The sequence below is a fragment of the Canis lupus genome, chromosome 22, assembly GCF_003254725.2.
Source record: "Canis lupus dingo isolate Sandy chromosome 22, ASM325472v2, whole genome shotgun sequence".
NCBI lineage: Eukaryota > Metazoa > Chordata > Mammalia > Carnivora > Canidae > Canis > Canis lupus.
Window position 1 is genome coordinate 37,267,968 of NC_064264.1, and position 19,563 is coordinate 37,287,530.

Below are 19,563 nucleotides of genomic sequence, written 5' to 3' on the forward strand. Positions count from 1 at the left end.
GGCAGCTCAGCTTCTTTGGCTCCAGGCCAAAGCCTACTAGCTTGCCACTTGGTGTTATTGCGATGCAAATGCCTGGAAGCCAGGCACTCACTGCATCTGAATTAATACAGAGGCGGGAGGTGGGAGTGGGAGGAGGGTGAGATGACAAAAAACAAAAACACAAGCAGAATCACTGTGTAGAAAAAATCCTTGGCATGTTCCAAAGCATTTGGAGCCTATAAATAAGAATCTAAATAGATTCATTCAATAGCACCAAAGAAAAACAGCCACATCAAATCTACCTGGACTGTTCTGTGAGGTGACGCTGACTTGAAAAATTTTTGAAAGAATAAAAGAAATCTTTACTTTTCCTTTATTCAAATAGCTTACCTTACAGACTTTTTAAAAAGTTAAAAGTGTTAAAAAATAGATTGGCAAAATATGTTTCAAAGTATAAGAACTATGCAAATAAAAATGGAAACATACCAATTATTCCAAAGGAAGCTTGATTCCTATATTCCAGATAAATCCTATAGTGTTAATTTTTCTTAAATACAATTAACCAGGTTTAACTCTATATCCCAAAACAAAATATTCAATTATTCGTGTTTTAACACAAGGATATGTGTCCTAAACTTTATGATTATGAACAAAATAAAACATGCAAATTTACTAATCTTTTATCTTCAAATTTTGACTACTCAAAATAATATTACAAAAGTGAAAATTTTGAAAAACTGTATTAAAAATATTTGCTGTGAAAGAGAATATTTATTATCAAAAATGATGCTGAATAAATTCTGGACTTCATTTTTTTTTTTTTAGATTTTAATTATTTATTTGAGAGACACACAGAGAGAGAGAGAGAGAGAGAGAGAGAGAGAGAACAGCCAGGGGTGCCCACAGAGGGAAGAGCAGACTCTGGGTGAGCAAGGAGTCTGATCAATCCAAGTACCCAGGGATCAAGACCTGAGCCTAGGGCAGATGCTTAACTGACTGAGCCACCCAGGGGTCTAGACTTCATTCTTATGTATAGACCTTCATACTTTCCTTTGTGCTATTTGTATACAGACAATGTGTTAGACAATGCTGTACACCAAAATTTCTGGGTCATCATTTCATCTAAACTTATGACTATGTTTCTCTGTCTTCTTAAAGTTAGGAATGACCCTGTGGCTTGTTTTGGCAATGGTATAGAAATTTAAGCAATGGGAGACAATTCTGGGGCAGAAGTATAAAAAGCTACAACACTATTTATCTTGTTCTCTCTCCTATCTTAGTGATCATGGAAACATAGTCAAGATGAAAATCGGAATTGGTCTTTGTCGTCCCATGAGGCTAATACTGAACAAAAGAACTCACCTTGGAAAAGCCATGTAAATATGTAATAAACTGTTCTTTTACTAAACCACTGAAATTTGGAGGCAGTTTGTTACTTCAGTGCAAGTGACCCCCTTTTGATATAAACAGATATAGGTAGTAACAGGAGATGCTGCTTTTACAAATAACTATAACATGGGACATACTCTAAAAGTCCTGCAGTGAGCAAAATAGGAGAAACTGTTATTGCAGCATGGAAAAATAGTGATTCAAGTAATACAGTGACAAAGAAACTGGTAAAATGGTTTCTTCTGATAATGTGGAAGACAGATTATGAATGTAATGACATTTTATGTTTTGAGTAAGAGCTTAGGAAACAAAATATTAGTAGTATGTGTCATTTGCTATTGACTGCAAAAATGAAGTCAGGAATTTCAGGTTTGCTAAAAGAAATGAAAAGGGGTTGAGAGTACAAAACGTTGATACTATCAAGAAGCAGATGCTTCTGGCACCCATTATCTAAAATATAAAATGAAGAAAGCTCTGGCCCACACAAACATTTAAAACTCATTATTACAGTAATTATGAAATTATAGGCATATCACACTTGTTCAACTTCTGTACAGATTAATAGGTCTTACATCAAAGGGCCAATAGTGTGGTATAAAATAAATACGGTCTTTCAAATGGACAAAATACTTGAGGGAAAAGAGACTAATCGTTTATCTCATTCTAGCATTGTGGGCTCAAGCTACCTGAGGTTAAACCATAAAGGAAGGTATAGGTAAAGTAAAAATGAATATAAATATGAGAAGTAGATTACGAAAATTATCTTGAGTGTGTTTAGTGTCTTGGAGAGCTATCTATAATAAGAGAAATAAACATAAAGCCAATTAAGTTTTAAGGAGAGTTATAGTGGCCATTCCGTATTAATCAAAAGGCTAAGAATGTTTGAGATTTGAAGCTACCTATGCCACTCCTCTGCCCCCCAAATAATCTACTGGCAAAAAATAGGATAAATATGTTTTTTCCCCATCAAACTAAGGCCAGAAAACATGTAAATTAAGGATATCACAGAAAGTGGAAACAGTGAATCTGGAAAATAACTGACATATAAGCTTCTTCCAGAAAGCAGAACAAAGTTCCCCTTGCCTCATAAAGACATAAAGCATCCACTAAAGATTCTGGACTCTGAGTTCAAATTCATAACTGAATAGGAAATTTGTCTTAACTTGTGAAATATGTAGGTAAGTAGTTTATGTGGAGGCCGAGAAAATTAAGGCCATTCCACCTTAAGTTCGGCATTAGCACAAGTAAAGCCATCTCAGGCCCCTGTGAATAAGAGCTGAGCTTTACCTTACTTCAGTTACAGGAAAATAACAGCTTAACACCTTTGAAAGCCCCATATTAGAATGAGAACACAGCTCAATGCCCTTGAAAATCCCATATCAGAATGTAAACAGAACTTGAGAAATTCCTCCACCCCTTCCAGAGGTCCCCTAGACCAGACTATAAAAAAACCAGCTGAAACCCACCTCGGGGTCCAAGTCCCTTTTCTGCTGTGTCGTGTATACTTGGACCCAAGCTTGAGCTTGTAAACAAACCCTCCTGTGCTTGCATCGGTGTAGGCTCCTTGGTGGTTTCTTGGATTCGCAATCTTGGGCACAACATTTGGGGGCTCGTCCGGGATCCGAGACCCCCAGGACCCCATCTGGGGGGTCCCACACATGGTGAGTGCACTCAACTTTTTCCACCTTTTGCATGCATATTCTCTCAGAGCTGTAAACGGTATTTTTACCTGTAGGAATTCCAATCTGTATTAGGTCAACATTGGCTTAGACTGACGCGCTGGCGGGCCGTCGACTGGGGGTCTTGAGGAGACGTCCCTTTCCCCCACCTGGAGGATAGGGTCCTCATCTGTAAGGAAGACAGAGTCCTCATCTGTAAGGAGGGCCGGCTGCCAGCCCTTCGAGTTACTTTCTGTTTTGTCTCCGTGGCCTCAATGGAATGTTTGTCTGTGTTACTGTGTCCTTGTTAATTGTCTTTACTGACTGTATCTTGGTGTGGACTGGGGACATAATGGGGCAGACACAAAGCACCCCCCTGTCCCTTATGCTCTCCCACTTCCCTGACGTTAGAGAAAGAGCTCATAATCTGAGCACAGACATACAAAGAGGGAAATTTCAAATTTACTGCATGTCAGAATGGCCAACATTTGATGCAGGATGGCCTCGAGAAGGAACTTTCCACCTACCTATTATCTTACAGGTTAAGGCCGTGATCTTCAGGGATAAACTGGACAGCCCCCCTGACCAGGTGCCCTACATCCTGGTCTGGCAGGACATGATCAAGAATCCCCCTCCTTGGCTAAAACTATATTCACCCCCCAACGAGATTGGCGGACAGCCAATGTTATATTGGCCATTCTCCACCAGTGATTTATATAACTAGAGAACCCAGAATGCAAAGTTCTCTGATAATCCAAGAGATCTAATCGGGCTTTTTATACTGTTCTCTTTACCCACCAGCCTTCTTGGGAGGACTGCCGACAGCTCTTGCAGGTTCTCTTCACCACCAAGGAGAGAGAACGAATTCAGGTGGAAGCCCGGAAGTCTGTCCTTGGAGAGGACAGACAGCTGCCTCAAAACCCAGACCTCATAAATGCTGCCTTCCCCTTATCCTGCCCCACCTGGGACCACAACTCGGCTGAAGGTAAGGAGAGACTCTTAAGTCTACCTCCAGACTCTACTGGCAGATCTCAAGGCTGCCTCCCACAAGCCTACCAATCTAGCCAACGTCTATGATGTAAGACAGGGTAAGGATGAGAGTCCAGCAGCCTTCTTAGAGAGAATCATGGAGGCTTTTAGGCAGTATACCCCTATGAACCTCGAAGCCCCAGAAACAAAGGCCGTAATTATCATGGCCTTTGTTAACCAGGCCCCTCCAGACATTAAAAAGAAACTGCAAAGAATAGAGAGACTAGGAGAAAAGAGCTTGCAGGACTTAGTAATAGTAGCAGAAAGAGTCTATAATAATAAAGTCTGGAAGAGCAACAAACCAAACTAAGTGACCGGCAGACCTGAAACCTGGTCAAGATCCTGCTGGCCACAACCATGGACAACCCACGGGAAAGATGGAGGCACCGCAAGAAGCTGGCTTCAGGGACAGGTAAGGAGGATGGCTCTAGTCCCCATCGGGAGCGCCCTAAGCTGAACAAAAACCAATGTGCTTATTGCAAAGAAAAGGGACACCGGGTGAAAGACTGCCCTAACAAAAGATCTAAGGTTCCTGCCAAGATCTTGGAGATGGAGGACCTGGACGATTAGGGAGTCGGGGTTCAGCACCCCTCCCTGAGCTCAGGGTAATTCTCAGAGTGGAGGGGCAACCCATTGAATTCCTAGTGGACACTGGGGCACAACATTCAGTTTTATTACAACTCCAAGGGAAATTGGCAAGCAAGACTTCATGGGTGTAAGGGGCCACGGGCACCAAACAGTACTCATGGACTACCCGAAGAACTGTGGATCTCGGCATGGACCGGGTATCCCACTCCTTCATGGTCATCCCTGAGTGTCCCTACCTGTTGTTAGGTCGGGATTTGCTCACCAAGATGGGGGCACAAATTTGCTTCCACCCCGAAGGGGCAAAAATCCTAAACAAGGAGGGGCACCCAATTCAGGTGTTTGTCCTGAGTTTAGAAGATGAATATCATCTCCACCAAACACCCTCAGCCCCAATGATTGACATTGACTGTTGGCTGCAAGAATTTCCCCAAGCATGGGCAGAAACTGGGGGAATTGGGCTGGCCCAGGACCAACTGGCCATATACATAGAACTAAAGCCGGAGGCAGACCCTGTCAGGGTCCACCAATACCCCATGCCTCTCATCTCCCTAACCCAGACTGGGACCCCCTCTGCATGAATGTCAAGAAATTTTGGCACAGGTGCACGGAATCAGAGCTGATCTCTAGGACCTGCCACTGCGGAACATGGACGCCACCTGGTACACTGACAGCAGAAGTTTCGTCCAAGAAGGAATCAGATACATGGGGGCAGCCGTAACCATGGACCCGATCCGGGGGCACCGACCCTGCCCAACACACCCAACTATATTGATGCTGACTTACACTGGATCAAACGCTTGCCTATGACCCAATGCTTGCGTGGCTGGTGGAGGGGTGCAGACTCCAGCATCATCCAGCAGGAGGAACTAGGATGGCGAGTCTTATCCAAAATGCATCGGGGTTACTCATATGGGAATAAGGAAGATGGAAGACCTCATACGACATGCAAAGATCACTATTAAAGACTCTTGAGCAAAGATCGAGCAGATTGTGGTAAGCTGCCACGCATGCCAGTTAATTAATGCCACCGCCCATGGATCTAACCTGGGTGACTGGCTCTAAGGGGACCGTCCAAGAGCCTACTGGGAAGTGGACTTCACTGAGGTAAAACCTGGAAAATATGGATACAGGTATTTACTAGTGTTTGTAGATACTTTTTCAGGGTGGACAGAGGCATTTCCCACCAAACATGAAACAGCACAGACCGTGACCAGGAAACTGCTGGAAGACATCTTACCGAAGTATGGTTTTCCTGTTAAGATTGGATTAAACAACGGACCAGGATTCATCTCTAAGGTAACACGGGGAGTGGCACTAGTACTTGGGGCAGATTGGAAATTACATTGTGCATATAAGCCCCAAAGCTCAGACAGGTAAAGAGGATGAACAGAACATTAAAGGGGACCTTAACTAAATTAGCCCTAGAGACTGGCGGGGACTGGGTGACTCTCTTCCCCTTTGCCCTATATAGGGTGAGGAACTCCCCATACAGGATGGGACTGACCCCCTACAAGATCATGTTCAGTCTTCCTCCACCTATTATCCCCAATTTAAGACCTGAGGTGCTTGCTGAGTTTGATGATCACCAACTCCTTTTCTCCCTCCAAATGTTATAATGAACCCATGAGCAGGTATGGCCTAAGCTGAGGGCCTTCTACGAGACTGGGCCACCCCCGGATCCCCATCGATATCAGCTGGGTGACTGGGTGTTTATGTGGAGATACTAACACCAGACACTTCAATCTCGCTGGAAGGGACCCTACATCGTGATCCTGACCACTCCCAGCACTCTCTAGGTCGACGGGATTACTCCCTGGGTTCACTATACCCACATCTGGCCAGTTGATCCACACGCCTTTCTCAAGGACTTTGTTCCAGAATGGAAAAGCCAACCAGACAAGGACAATCTCCTAAAGCTAAGATTGTGCCATTATCACTTATTTCCCACCTCCAAGACTCCCTAGTCTGAGGTTGTTCTTCAAAATAGAAGGGGATTAGACTTAGTCTTCTTACAAGGGGGTTCTGTGCTGCCTTAAACGTGGAATGTTGCTTCTTCCCTGGGATGTAACCGGGAATGAGAACAGCAACAAGGTTGGTTCGAATCCTGGTTTAATCATTCCCCCTGGCTCACTCTGAGACCAACCTGGATCCATGATTGGGTCCTTCCTTAGGTTCCTCTAAGAGAGGGAAATGTGGAGGCTGAGAAAATTAAGGCCATTCCACCTTAAATTCAGTGTTAGCACAAGTACAGCCATCCCAGGCCCCTGTGAATAAGAGCTGAACTTTACCTTACTTCAGTTATAGGGAAAAAACACCTTACAGCTTAATGCCCTAGAAAACCCCATATTAGAATGAGAACACAGCTCAATGCCCTTGAAAGCCCCATATCAGAATGTAAACAGAACTTGAGAAATTCCTCCACCCCTTCCCGGAGGTCCTCTAGACAAGCCCATAAAACTAAGCTGGAACTCACCTCGGGGTCCAAGGACCCACTCCGCTGTGTCGGGCATACTTGGGCCCAAGCTCGAGCTTGCAAATAAACCCTCGTGCACTTGCATCGGTGTCGGCTCCTTGGTGGTTTCTCGGATTCGCAATCTTGGGCACAACAGTTTACATGCAAAGTAGATTAAGCTAAATGTTTACAGTCCAGAAAGGAAGACTATGATAGTGATTCAAGTTATGCTAATAGTCTGGTCCTCTAGTTTTTGGATACATGATAGGAATGTACTTTTTTAAGGCTCTTAAGACAGGTCTGTATTTGAAACTCCTTTTAATCTTGTGAGTATATGTGACATGTGTCATGTCTGCACAGAAGCTCTTGGAGGAGCTCTGAGCTTCCTTCCTCCAACTGAAGTATCATTGGAAACACATATTAAAAGGGAGTGTCCATCAGCCTAGATCTTTGACTGCCCTGAACAGAGGCCCTTGCCAATGTGCACAACAGTAGTATGAATAAAATTATGTCTTTATGTTACATTACTGCAATTTTGAAGTTGTTTTATTTCATCCTAACAAATATACAAAACTAGCCTTTAGTCTGTGATACAGAACAAGTATTCTTTAGTTTTCTACTTAAAAAAATAAAATAGTGACAAAAGCAAATGTTTCCATTCCATACAAACCATTACTGTATAAATTGGCTAATGACCAAAGAACAAGCATAAAATATAATATTGGGCAGATTAAGTTGATCATTTAGTTCAACTCATTAATTCATGAAACAAACTGCACTAGTTAGCCTTTCTTTCTTACTTTTACTGCAGATCAAGACAAAAGAATGCACAATATATTTAACAAGTAATAGAAATATATCATGATAAAAGTGCTGTTGCAAGTAGGAGAGAATCTGTTTCTAACAACATAACAAAGTAGCTAATCTGAAATTCCTCTTGCTAGAACATCAAAAACTACTGGCTTAAATAACCAAGTATACTCAGATAAATAGGTTAGTTTACAAGAAAATAAGTGGGGGAATCCCTGGGTGGCTCAGCGGTTTGGTGCCTGCCTTTGGCCCAGGGCGTGATCCTGGAGCCCCGGGATCAAGTCCCATGTCGGGCTCCCGGCATGGAGCCTGCTTCTCCTTCCGCCTGTATCTCTGCCCCCCTCTAAAAGAAAAAAAAAAAAAAAGAAAGAAAATAAGTGCAAGCTTCAAATGTGTAATTTTATGATGTGGCACCTAGGGGAGTTTGCCCATCTTATTAACAACAACAACAACAACAACAAAAACCACTTGTATTGAATACCTATAATGTGATGCATGGCAGGGGTGGGATGCCAGGCAGGAGATAAAGCCTTGGAACAATCTATGATCTGAAATTTTGTAAGAAGGATGGGAATTATGATAAATAATTATAAAGAATATTTCCCTCAATTAAAGAGTAGTCTGGGGAAAGGAAACTTGCTTGTCTGTGTTGATTCCATGGGAAAAAACAAAACAAAACAAAACAAGAAATCATGTCTTTGAGCAGGGATATCTATTCCGAATCCTATAACTGAGCAATTAACCCAGAGGTTGTATGCTAGTGATACAGTTGATCTATCTGGCAGAAACCATCACAAATGCTCTTATGTAAAATGTTAAGCATCTCATGATATAAGAATCCATCTGTCAGCATGATAAATACATACATAGGTAATACATATCAGGGAGGACACTTGTTATGAGCACCAGGTGTTGTACATAAGTGATGAATCACTAAATTCTACATCTGAAAGTAATATCACACTGAATGTTAACTAACTGGAATTTAAATAAAAATTTGGGAAAAAATGTATACCATACATGTAAAATTAAATAAAATGAAAGAATTTAGACACCCAAGAAATAAAATATGTATTTTAAAAATATTTAAGTTAATTTAAAAATAGAATATAAACTAAAAAAGAGCCTCTGTAAAAAAAAAAAAAAAAGAATGAATAGATAACATGGATTTGAAAAAAAAAACAAGTTGAAATTAAATGTGCAATGGTGGACTAAATAGCAAATCAGGTATAGAGAATTGGTTAAATACCACAGAAATATCACAGAAACATTAAGAAATTGACAGTATAAAGAAAAGTTATGAAACATGTAAGATCTAATAAAATTTCCATCAAGAGAATGAGTAAAAAGTCTTTAAACTGTAATGCTAAGCATATTCTAGATAAAGTGAAAACATGTATTTTCAGATTCAGGAAGTACAATGAGTCTTAAGAATTTATCATTATAATTAAATTACAGAAGTGATGGGGGAACAGAGGACTAGCTGAGCATAGGGCAGCACATTGACAAGTCCTTGAAACAGGCAGAGAGGGATCCCTGGGTGGCGCAGTGGTTTGGCGCCTGCCTTTGGCCCAGGGCGTGATCCTGGAGACCCGGGATCGAATCCCACATCAGGCTCCCGGTGCATGGAGCCTGCTTCTCCCTCTGCCTGTGTCTCTGCCTCTCTCTCTCTCTCTGTATGACTATCATAAAAAAAAAAAAAAAAAAAAAAAAAAAAAAAGAAACAGGCAGAGGGACATTCCTCTCTGGACTCAACTGCCTCGATGTTCACACTTTGCTAAGGGCAAAAGGCAATCTTAGCCCGACCCCCAGGATCCTGTAAGTCTACTTTAACATATAAAAATTCCTTTAGAAGTTTCCCTTTTTCTCTAAACCCCTAAGATACGTTTTGGCAATCATCCTCCCAGCACATGGCCCACCAATACACATCTGATGGGTCTCATGACCCAGGTTTTATTAGACAGTAATGAGTGACCTCTTCCCAACAATAGCCAGCCCCCTCAAGGTCCTGGAAACCTTCCGTCCAAAATCCCTTAGAGAGTTTGCTATCCTCAAATCCCTCCCAACTCCCGGGTATATAATCAGCCACCTCTCACAGGCCTGGGGCAGCAGCTCTTCCTGCCCACAGGTCCCATCCTCGTGCTTTAATAAAACCACCATTTTGCACCAAAGACGTCTCAAGAATTCTTTCTTAGTTGTCAGCTCCAGACCTCGCCTATAATTCCAAAACTTCATCAGAAGCACAAATGGAATAAAAGATCAAAAAGGCATGCATATTAAAATAATAACAATAACAATAAATAAAATAATAATACATATTCTCTCCAAAAATGACAATGTGGCTGACAACTTTCTTGAATTAACTAAAGGGGAAAACTGTGAAATGATTGAATAGGAAAAGGAAAAGGCTTTAGTATTTTTAAGGGTGAGTATATAAAAAAGAATGGTTCAATCCCTTTGTTTTTGGGGAAAAATGAGCACTACAAAATTTATATATCATGTAGCATAAAAGGCTAATTATTGTATGCATAAAGTACAATGAGAGCAAGAATCTGAATAACAATAGTTTCACAAACTGAAGCCTCATAAGGTTTGTGTTCTTATTGAAAACATTGAGAGTTCAGTTTCCTTTTTTGCCATCCATATGCACAATATTGGAAAAATCTAAACACAGTAGTGATATTTTCATGTTCTTATTTCTTATTTTAACTTAATTATGGCACAATATAAGGTAGAATATTTCATATTTAAAGGAAACAATCAAATAATTTTTTAAAAACCCTATTTTCTTCTATATAGGTAAACTATGACAAAAATAGCTTTAAAATTTTGTATTCAGGATTATTTCAAATAATTCAATCACACAGAAACCACTAAGGGAAAACAACTTAGGGTTTTGGTGACTGGGTATACACCTTGGTTACCACTTCTTTGCAAAATTTAGAGGTACTAATTCCATGTCATAGGCAGTGACAGCAGAAATGAAACTTATTAAGTCTCTCTTCCTAAAATGCGATCTCTATCTTATATGAATTGAAGGATACTCAAGTATTTATCTTCTAATGGAGGTGTCTGAACCTGTTGGATTTAATTTGGTTAAGCTCACTCTTACTGAGGTGTAGTGACTGCTAAGGAAAATATTTTGTATGTGTGTGTGTGGGGAGACATATCAAAATGAAAAAGCTGCTAGAAAAGCATCTCTTTGTAGGGAAACTGACACACGGGCTACATAAGTGTCAGCTCTAAGAGGAGATAGATGCTCCACCAGCTCTGTTAATGTTGCCTAATACCAACTTGGGTTTCCCTAAGAGTGCAGCATGGCTGGGATACCTGGGTGGCTCTGTAGGTAAAGTGTCTGCCTTTGGCTCAGGTTATGATCTCAGAATCCTGAGACAGAGCCCCTGGTCAGGCTCCCTGCTCAGTGGGAAGTGTGCTTCTTCTCCCTCTGCCCTTCTCCCCCTCTGTTCCTATTCTCTCTTGCTCTCTCTCTTTCAAATAAATAAAATCTTAAAAAAAAAAAAGAGGAAAAACAGAATGCAGCATGGCCAAATTGGAGCTTTCTTACTCAACCTCCCCTAATGCCTGATTGACAAGAGGATATCAAAGGGCATTCTCTTGCCTCAAAGTGGGAAAAGTGTTAAAATTTGTGCTCCAGAGGGACACCTCGTTGTTTCAGTGGTTAAGAGTCTGCCTTTGGCTCAGGTCGTGATCCTGGGATCCTGGGATCGAGTCCCACATTGGGCTCCTCATAGGAAGCCTGCTTCTCCCTCTGCCTATTTCTCTGCCCCTTATGAATAAATAAATAAATAAATAAATAAATAAATAAATAAATAAATAAATATTTAAAAAATTATGCTCCAGAACTTGTCTGTTTCTACACTTGAAAATACATTCTTGCTCAACTGTCTTTTTTCTAGGCTTTCCTGATTTCTCAATTACCCTTCTCCTGAAAGCATTCCCCAAATAATATCTGAACCAGAATCCCCACCCTCAGGATCTACTCCTAGAAAATAACTGACTTAAGTAAGCTTTTCTCCCCCTTCTCTCCAAAGTGAGCAGCCTCATTTAACATTATTACATTTAATTTAAGTCCCTCCAGTCAAACAGGCCAGAGACTCCTGGGTTAAAGCTCTTTGGGTTTTCTCACTCATCCTCTTACATAAGAAATTCTCCAGATTGCTGTCATTTCCTTTAGGGTTGAATAGACACTAGTGCACAAGCTTCAGAGTTATGGCATTTGCTGCATTTCTCTGAGAGAGCATATATTTCAGGAAGGTAACATCAATGCACCAACTCAACTAACTCAATTTATATATACAATTATTCATCTGAAGCTAAAGAAGTCTTTTGGTATAGCTAATGCATCAGAAGATTGAGTGATGACCATCACATTTTTTGTTGTTGTTGTTGAAAGAAACATCTCTTGAGCTAATTTTTTGACTGAACAGAATCCGTTATGTGTTAGACATCTCTTTGTCAGTAGTGTAAAAAAGCACTTAACACAATCCAACATCTATTCATGATAAAAACTCTCAGTAAACACTTTCCTCAACTTGATAAATAATACCTGCAAAAAAACCTTCAGCTAACATCAAATATAATGGTAAGAAACTTTAAGCTTCCCACTAAAAGCAGGAACAAGGCAAGGATGTCCTCTCTTACCACTGTTTTTCAACATCGACCTAGAAGTCCTAGCTAATGTAGTAAGAAATTAAAGGAAGAATTTGGAAGGAAGAAATTCAGTGGTATTTGTTTCTAGATAACATGATGCAAAATCCAAAGAATCTACAAAAAAAACTCCTGGAACTAATTGATTATACCAAAATTTCAGGATACAAAGTTAATATAGAAAGTTAATTGCTTTCCTATATGTTAGCAGTTAGCAGGTGGAATTTGAAATTAAAAGCACAGTACTTTGTATATTAGCAGCCAAAAAATCCAAAGTACTTAGGTATAAATCTAAAAAAATTTGGCCAGAACCTATATGAGCAAAACTATAGAACTTTAATAAAAGAAATCAAAGAACTATATAAATGGAAAGATATTCCACATTCATAAATGGAAAGATTTAATATTGTCAATATGTCAGTCCTTCCTAACTTGATCTATAAATTCAATGCAATCCCAATCAAAATCTCAGCGGGATCCCTGGGTGGCGCAGCGGTTTGGCGCCTGCCTTTGGCCCAGGGCGCGATCCTGGAGACCCGGGATCGAATCCCACATCGGGCTCCCGGTGCATGGAGCCTGCTTCTCCCTCTGCCTGTCTCTCTTTCTCTCCCTCTCTCTGTGACTATAATAAATAAATTTAAAAAAAAAATTAAAAAAAATCTCAGCAAGTTACTTTGAGGATATTTAAAAAAAAATGATTCTAAAGTTTACATGGAGACACAAAAGACACGGACTATACAGCACAATATCGAAGAACAAAGTTGGAGGACTGACAATGCCCAACTTCAGGACACAGTATAATGATATAGTAATTAAGACCATGTGGTACTGGCAAGAGAATAGACAAATAGATCGATAGAACATTAAAGAGAACCCAGAAATACGTCCACAAAAATATGGCCAACTGATCTTTGACAAAAGAACATACAGTGGAACAAAGATTGTCTTTTTAATAAATGTCACTGAAACACCTAGACATTTATGTGCAAAAGAAAAAAAAAAGAGAGAGAGAGAAATTAGACACAGACTTTACACCCTTCACAAAATTAACTCCAAATGGATCACAGACCTAAATGAAAAACATAAAACTATAAAAGTCCTAGAAGATAACAAGGAGAAAACCTAGATGACATTGGCTATACAACATTAAAGACACGATCCAGGACTTTGATAAGCTGGACTTTACCAAAATTAAAACCTCTGGTCTGCAGAAAAAAACTTCAAGAGAATTAGAAGACAAGCTACAGGGGCACCTGGGTGGCTCAGTGATTGAGCATCTGCCTTTGGCTCAGGTCATGATCCCGGGATCCTGCATCTGGGGGATCCCTATGGGAGCTTGCTTCTCCCTCTGCCTATATCTCTGTCTCTCTTTCTTTGTCTCATGAATAAATAAATAAAATCTTAGAAAAAAAGGAGACAAGCTACAAACTGGAGAAAATATCTGTAGGGGACAAATCTGATAAAGCACTGTTATTCAAAATATACACTGAACTCATAAAACACAACAAAAAGAAAACGACCTGATTAAAAAATGGGTCAAACACCTTAACAGACACTTACCAAAGAAGATATACAGATAGCAAATAAGTATATGAAAATATACTCCACATCATATTCTAGTAGAGAAATATAAATTAAAATAACCATGAGGTACCACAATATACCTATTTGAATGGCCAAAATCCAAAACAATGACATCATCATATGTTGGAAAAGATGTAGAGCAACAAGAATTCTTGTGCCTTGCTAGTGAGAATGCAAAATGGTACAGCCACTTTGGAAAACATTTTGGAGGTCTCTTACAAAATTAAACATATTCCTACCATAAGATCCATCTATTGATCTCTTGATATTCACCCAAAGGAATTAAAAACTTAGGCTCACATAAAAACATCAAGATGTTCCTCACTAGGTGATTAAACTATGGTATATCCAGACAATGGAATATTACCCGGAACTAAAAAGAAATGAGCTATCTAGTCATGAAATGATACGGAGAAAATTAGGAAGTGGGAGAAGCCAATGTGAAAAGGCTGCATACTATATGATTCCAACTATGTGACAATAGAGACAAAAACAAGATCAGTGATTGCCAGGTATTGAGTAGGGATAAGAGGTGATTAGCTGGGGTGCAGAAAATTTTTATGGCAGTGAAATACTCTGTATGATACTGTAATGAAGAAGGCATAAAAATGTATCTCCATATCCACGTCCATAACCTGTGTAATAAGAGTTGATTTGAAGTGATAATCACATGTTAATGTAGATTTGTCAATTATAACAAATGTAGTTCTGGTAGGGGATGTTGATAACAGAGAAGACTATGCATGTGAGGGCAGGGGATATATGGGAAATCACCATAACTTCTTCTTAATTTTGTCTACTCTAAAAAATAAATTCTATTAAAACCAATAGGAATACAAAATATACAAAAAGAAGGCTTAATCATCTTGGGTTACTGAAGAATTCATTTTTGGGGGGAGGCATAAAGGAACTTATATAAAATATTTAAATGATCATTGAAGGGATCCCTGGGTGGCGCAGCGGTTTGGCGCCTGCCTTTGGCCCAGGGCGCGATCCTGGAGACCCGGGATCGAATCCCACATCGGGCTCCCGGTGCATGGAGCCTGCTTCTCCCTCTGCCTGTGTCTCTGCCTCTCTCTCTCTCTCTGTGACTATCATGAATAAAAAAAAAAAAAAAAAAAAAAAAAAATGATCATTGAAATAGCATGGCATCAAAAAGAAAGTGGTTATTCCAGAAAGCCAATCTATGTCAAATGCAGCTAATAATTAAAAGAACTGTAGAGTGAAAATTGTTATTAGATTGGCATAGTGGAGATCACTGGGCTTCTTTTTACTATTTGATAGGGTCAAGGATTTGACTGGCCTGGACTCAAGAGATTTCAATAGAAGAAAAAGGAAAACAAGACAATGTGTGTAGAATATTCTTTTTTGATGATTTATTATAACACTGAAGCATAGGTAAGAGTATAGTGGTAATTGGAGGAAGATGTTGGGTTAAGAGTATTGTTTGTTCATCAGTTTTGTGTGAAACATATTACAGTGCTTCCCAGTATTGATGTGAATTGCTATTTAGGAAGAAAGGGAAACTTGCAAATGATAATTTTTTTTGTATAGGTGCGCTAATGGGATTCAAATGCAGACATGGAGACTGGCCTTGGATGGGACCATTTATAATTCATCTAGTGGAACAGAGGAAAGGATAGAATAAACAAGGTTGATAAATTTGGCACTAGGTAGATGTGGGAAATTTCTTGATTACCTGAATAGCTCAGTAGTGTAAGAAGCAAAATTGTCAACTAATTCAGGGCTGAGAAGATGATTCTGGGAATTAATTTCATAGGAAAGTAGGAAAAATGAATTAATAGGATAAGTATAGGAGTGCCTACTTGAGGGTTATGTTGATTAATAAAAGTTGTGTATACATCTGTGTGTGTGTGTCCCCATCTATATTCACATGCTGCATTGAAAGAGAGAAATGTATAATTCAAGTGTGGCTGTAGTCCAGTTTCAAGAGTTTAATCAAGGGAGAGAGAACAAACTTGAGGATATATGGAAGGGGATAATTAGACATGTGGACAATTGGTTCTAAGATCTATAAGTAGAGAAGTGAGGATGTGAGAGGTTGATGAAAAATGAAAAGGTCAAGTGTTTGAAGGTCATGGAAAAGTCTATTCCAATTTCAGAATCAAGATATTTGAATTATTAAATTATAAAGGTAGAATGTGGCAGTTAGGGGGTTAAGTGAAATTGAGATTCAGGCAGTGGTTCTAATATTGCTAATTAAAAATTCAGGTGTAGCTATTAGAATGCCTGAGGTAAGGTGGAAGAAAAGTTCATTAGAGGAGAGGATGTTAAGAAAGTATGGAGAATAGATGATATATTTATGTTGAATTATAATAAATGATGAAATGTATAACTGGATGTGCACCAAAATCTTCACTGGATGAGCAGAAATACAGAAGGGAGTAGGTGATTGCAATCAGGGAGCAACCAATTTTATTATGTGAAGGCAGAGAGATCAAAGTGCTGGTCATTTTGAGTGTCTAGATGTTAAAGAATTTGGGAAGATTGAGTTGTCTGTGAGAACTCAGATAACCTGAATGTAGGGCATTATGCGTCTAGCTCTCTTTGTTACATTAGTTAGTCATGGTGGTCATGTTCATGTGCATAACATTCCTCTTTATAGTATCCTTTATGAGAGTGACTCTTATGCAGAACATTTAAGTGGAAGTAGGAAAGTAGAAGTCTCTGCAGCAATATAACAAGCTCCCTGGGTCTTACTTCAACTGTGCTATCTTACTGTATGAAGGATGGCAAGAAATAAAGAGCCTTATAGTTAATGCTAGAACCTGGATGAAAGCAGGGACAACTCATGCCACCCCACCAATTATTTAACAGAGCAAAGCTTAATGACAAATCTTTTTTAAGCTAGTATTATATATGATGTGGTATTGGACATCATGTTATTTTTATTAATATTTTGTATATTATAATAACCTTGAATACTCACTGGTGTATTATTTCAGGGATATCCCGATGTTATAAACTTGTCCTAATTTAGAGGAATCAAACAATTAAAAATGCAAAGTAAAAAAATTCTAAATTATTAAACATTCATAAATGAAGAATTGAGCTTATCAAATATTTTTCAGTGCCTAGTAAAGTATCTTTTTTTTTTTGTACTAAGTTTTGCTTCTTACTTTTCTCATCTGGACAATCTTTAAAGCAAACATGTAATCTTTTTACTTCTTTGTTTCCAGAGATTCGAAATTATTGTGATTATTATTACTTTAGTGTAAATAATTCAAAGAAGTATTTTATTTATCAAGTAAAAATTGAAACATTTAAAAAAATGCTTGAAAAATTTTAATATTTAGTAAAAGAGAAATATTTGTGGAAGGATGCAAATAGAAGAGCAATAGAAGTTTGACCACATTTACAATTTATCTGAAAGTCACTCAAATTCCTTGTTGTAAAAATAATTGAGTTGGAAATACTACAGCAAACTATTCTTGGTAGAATAAAAACAATTACTACTTTGGCTATGCTAGGGATGTGACAGTTTCATTTATTTTCAAATATAGCTTTTCCATTCCCAGTTCCATTTGGAAACAAGAGTAGGGATGCATGAAAATTTTATAGAGTATGAAATATAACATAAAACAGAACTGTGAGAATATAAGTCTAAATAAAGTTTCAATATAAGTGAAATAGTATTAAAATGATCCTTTATTAAATTAGCTCATAGCTTTTGCTATGTAAATAACATTATAAAACAAGAAGATTTTAACATGGCTGGCAAAAGAGTGCAACAAGGGTCAAGTTAGTGTTAAACAATAGTGTAAGAATAATGACTAGACTCATGTTTTCCTGATTCAAATATTTTTTATTGTATATCTTTTCATAAACATTTCAATATTGGGATACAGGAAACAAAACATACTCATTTTATCTTAATTCAACTTAGGGGGTTCACTTCAGCTATTTTGAATATAAGAAAGTTTATTGGTCAAGAAAAGTTTATTTCCAAACAGCATTTTTTTACTTTTTCTTAATATTTCAGTATAAAAATTATGTATAATGATATTACTTTACTAGAATAAAAAAGTACCCCAGAAAATGAAAAGTAATATTTTTGGTTACTGTGTGCATTAGTTTCATAAAGTATAGGGGTAATTCAGTTGTTTTAAAAAAAATCAATTGAGATTTAAAAAAAATATTTTAAATATTTTTAAAAATCCATGTCCTGGAGTTCAGGGACTCAAGAAACTATTAATAAACACATGTGTGCACACACATATACTTCTTGGGTAGGTTTTTATATCTTACAGCACATATTGCTATTGTATTTGTTTAACATTAGGTAGGTTTTATTAGTACAAAACATACCAAATTAAAAATTGGGAAACTTGGGTCTTGTGCTTGCTAGTTTCTTGTTCTTGCTAGTTTAATTCTATCACCTTCAACTTATCATTACCCTCGGAATATTATTTTCTATAGCAAAGATAATAACAATGCCCTCATCACATGCATATTGTGATACCTCAGAGTTTGGGAACGGCCTACAATATAAAAACCAGAGAATATTTTAATAATTATGACAGACAATAGAAGTTCCGAAAATAGGCTTTTGCCTCCTCCTGAACTGCCAGAATTCTTCTAGAAGGCTTTATTAAATGCCAAGGCTTCCAGCATTTAAGTTTTACATAAGCCTTGTGGTGACCACAAAGCAGCAACGTGCAGTAGATACACACAGGGTCTATATGTAGCTGTTGTGGGTTCCCATCCTAACTTAAAGAGAAACTTTCACAATGTCTGGAGTCCTTAATTTCCCACAAATAAATGGAGAAGGATGTCCTCAAAATCCTTGCAGCCGACACCCACTTCAGTAGCACCAGCCTTGAGCCACTAGTATCACTTCCGGGTATGTCACTCCTCAGACCCGTGCAGCCTCCTGTGAACCGTGGCTTCCGGTGGTTCCTTACCTAAGGGCTGACCACTGTCTTCTCGAGGAGCATCTTACGTTGCCCTGCGTGTCACCGCTCTGTGTTACACAGACTCTTCCCCTGCATTACTTGGAGGGAGCCTCCCGGGGCAACAATGGAGCTCGCTCAGGGGCCCGCGGTGGCCGCCTGGGAAGTCGTGCACATGCGCATCACTTTTTCCCATGAGCACCCGCGGGGAGGTGACACGTGGTGTTTCCTTCCCCAGAAATTCTGAGGAGATTGAAAAGGAAAAGCGAGACCCAGCTAAAAGGGCTGTGAGGAAAGAGGAATTTCAGGGTGAATGGAATGCTACAGCGTCTGGATTTATTGCGACTGACCCCGAGGTCGCAGACACCTCCAAAAGTGCACAGGTGCCCCCTGTGCCTCTTCATGGTTCCCTACAGAGGACCGGAGTATATCGCCCCCTGGGGAGGGAGCCGTCGGCAGCCCCACCCATCTGGCCAGAGTGGGTAAGAACCGC

At 39.1% G+C, this 19,563-nt stretch overlaps 1 protein-coding gene and 1 long non-coding RNA gene across 2 annotated transcripts in view; one reads left to right on the forward strand and one right to left on the reverse strand.

The window, feature by feature from the left end:
- LOC112656024 (uncharacterized) overlaps positions 1-19,258 on the reverse strand; it is a 37,312-nt gene extending 18,054 nt beyond the window's left edge. Inside the window, exons 1-4 of the long non-coding RNA XR_003134049.3 lie at positions 19,083-19,258; positions 17,108-17,149; positions 7,117-7,238; positions 3,098-3,216 (exon numbers count right to left, since the gene is read on the reverse strand). This is a non-coding gene — a long non-coding RNA (uncharacterized LOC112656024). The remainder of the gene's footprint in view (positions 1-3,097; positions 3,217-7,116; positions 7,239-17,107; positions 17,150-19,082) is intronic.
- LOC112656023 (40S ribosomal protein SA-like) overlaps positions 19,189-19,563 on the forward strand; it is a 77,336-nt gene continuing 76,961 nt past the window's right edge. The window contains exon 1 of the mRNA XM_025441231.3: positions 19,189-19,552. Coding sequence (XP_025297016.1) covers positions 19,265-19,552 — 288 coding nt within the window. The 5' untranslated portion in view covers positions 19,189-19,264. The remainder of the gene's footprint in view (positions 19,553-19,563) is intronic.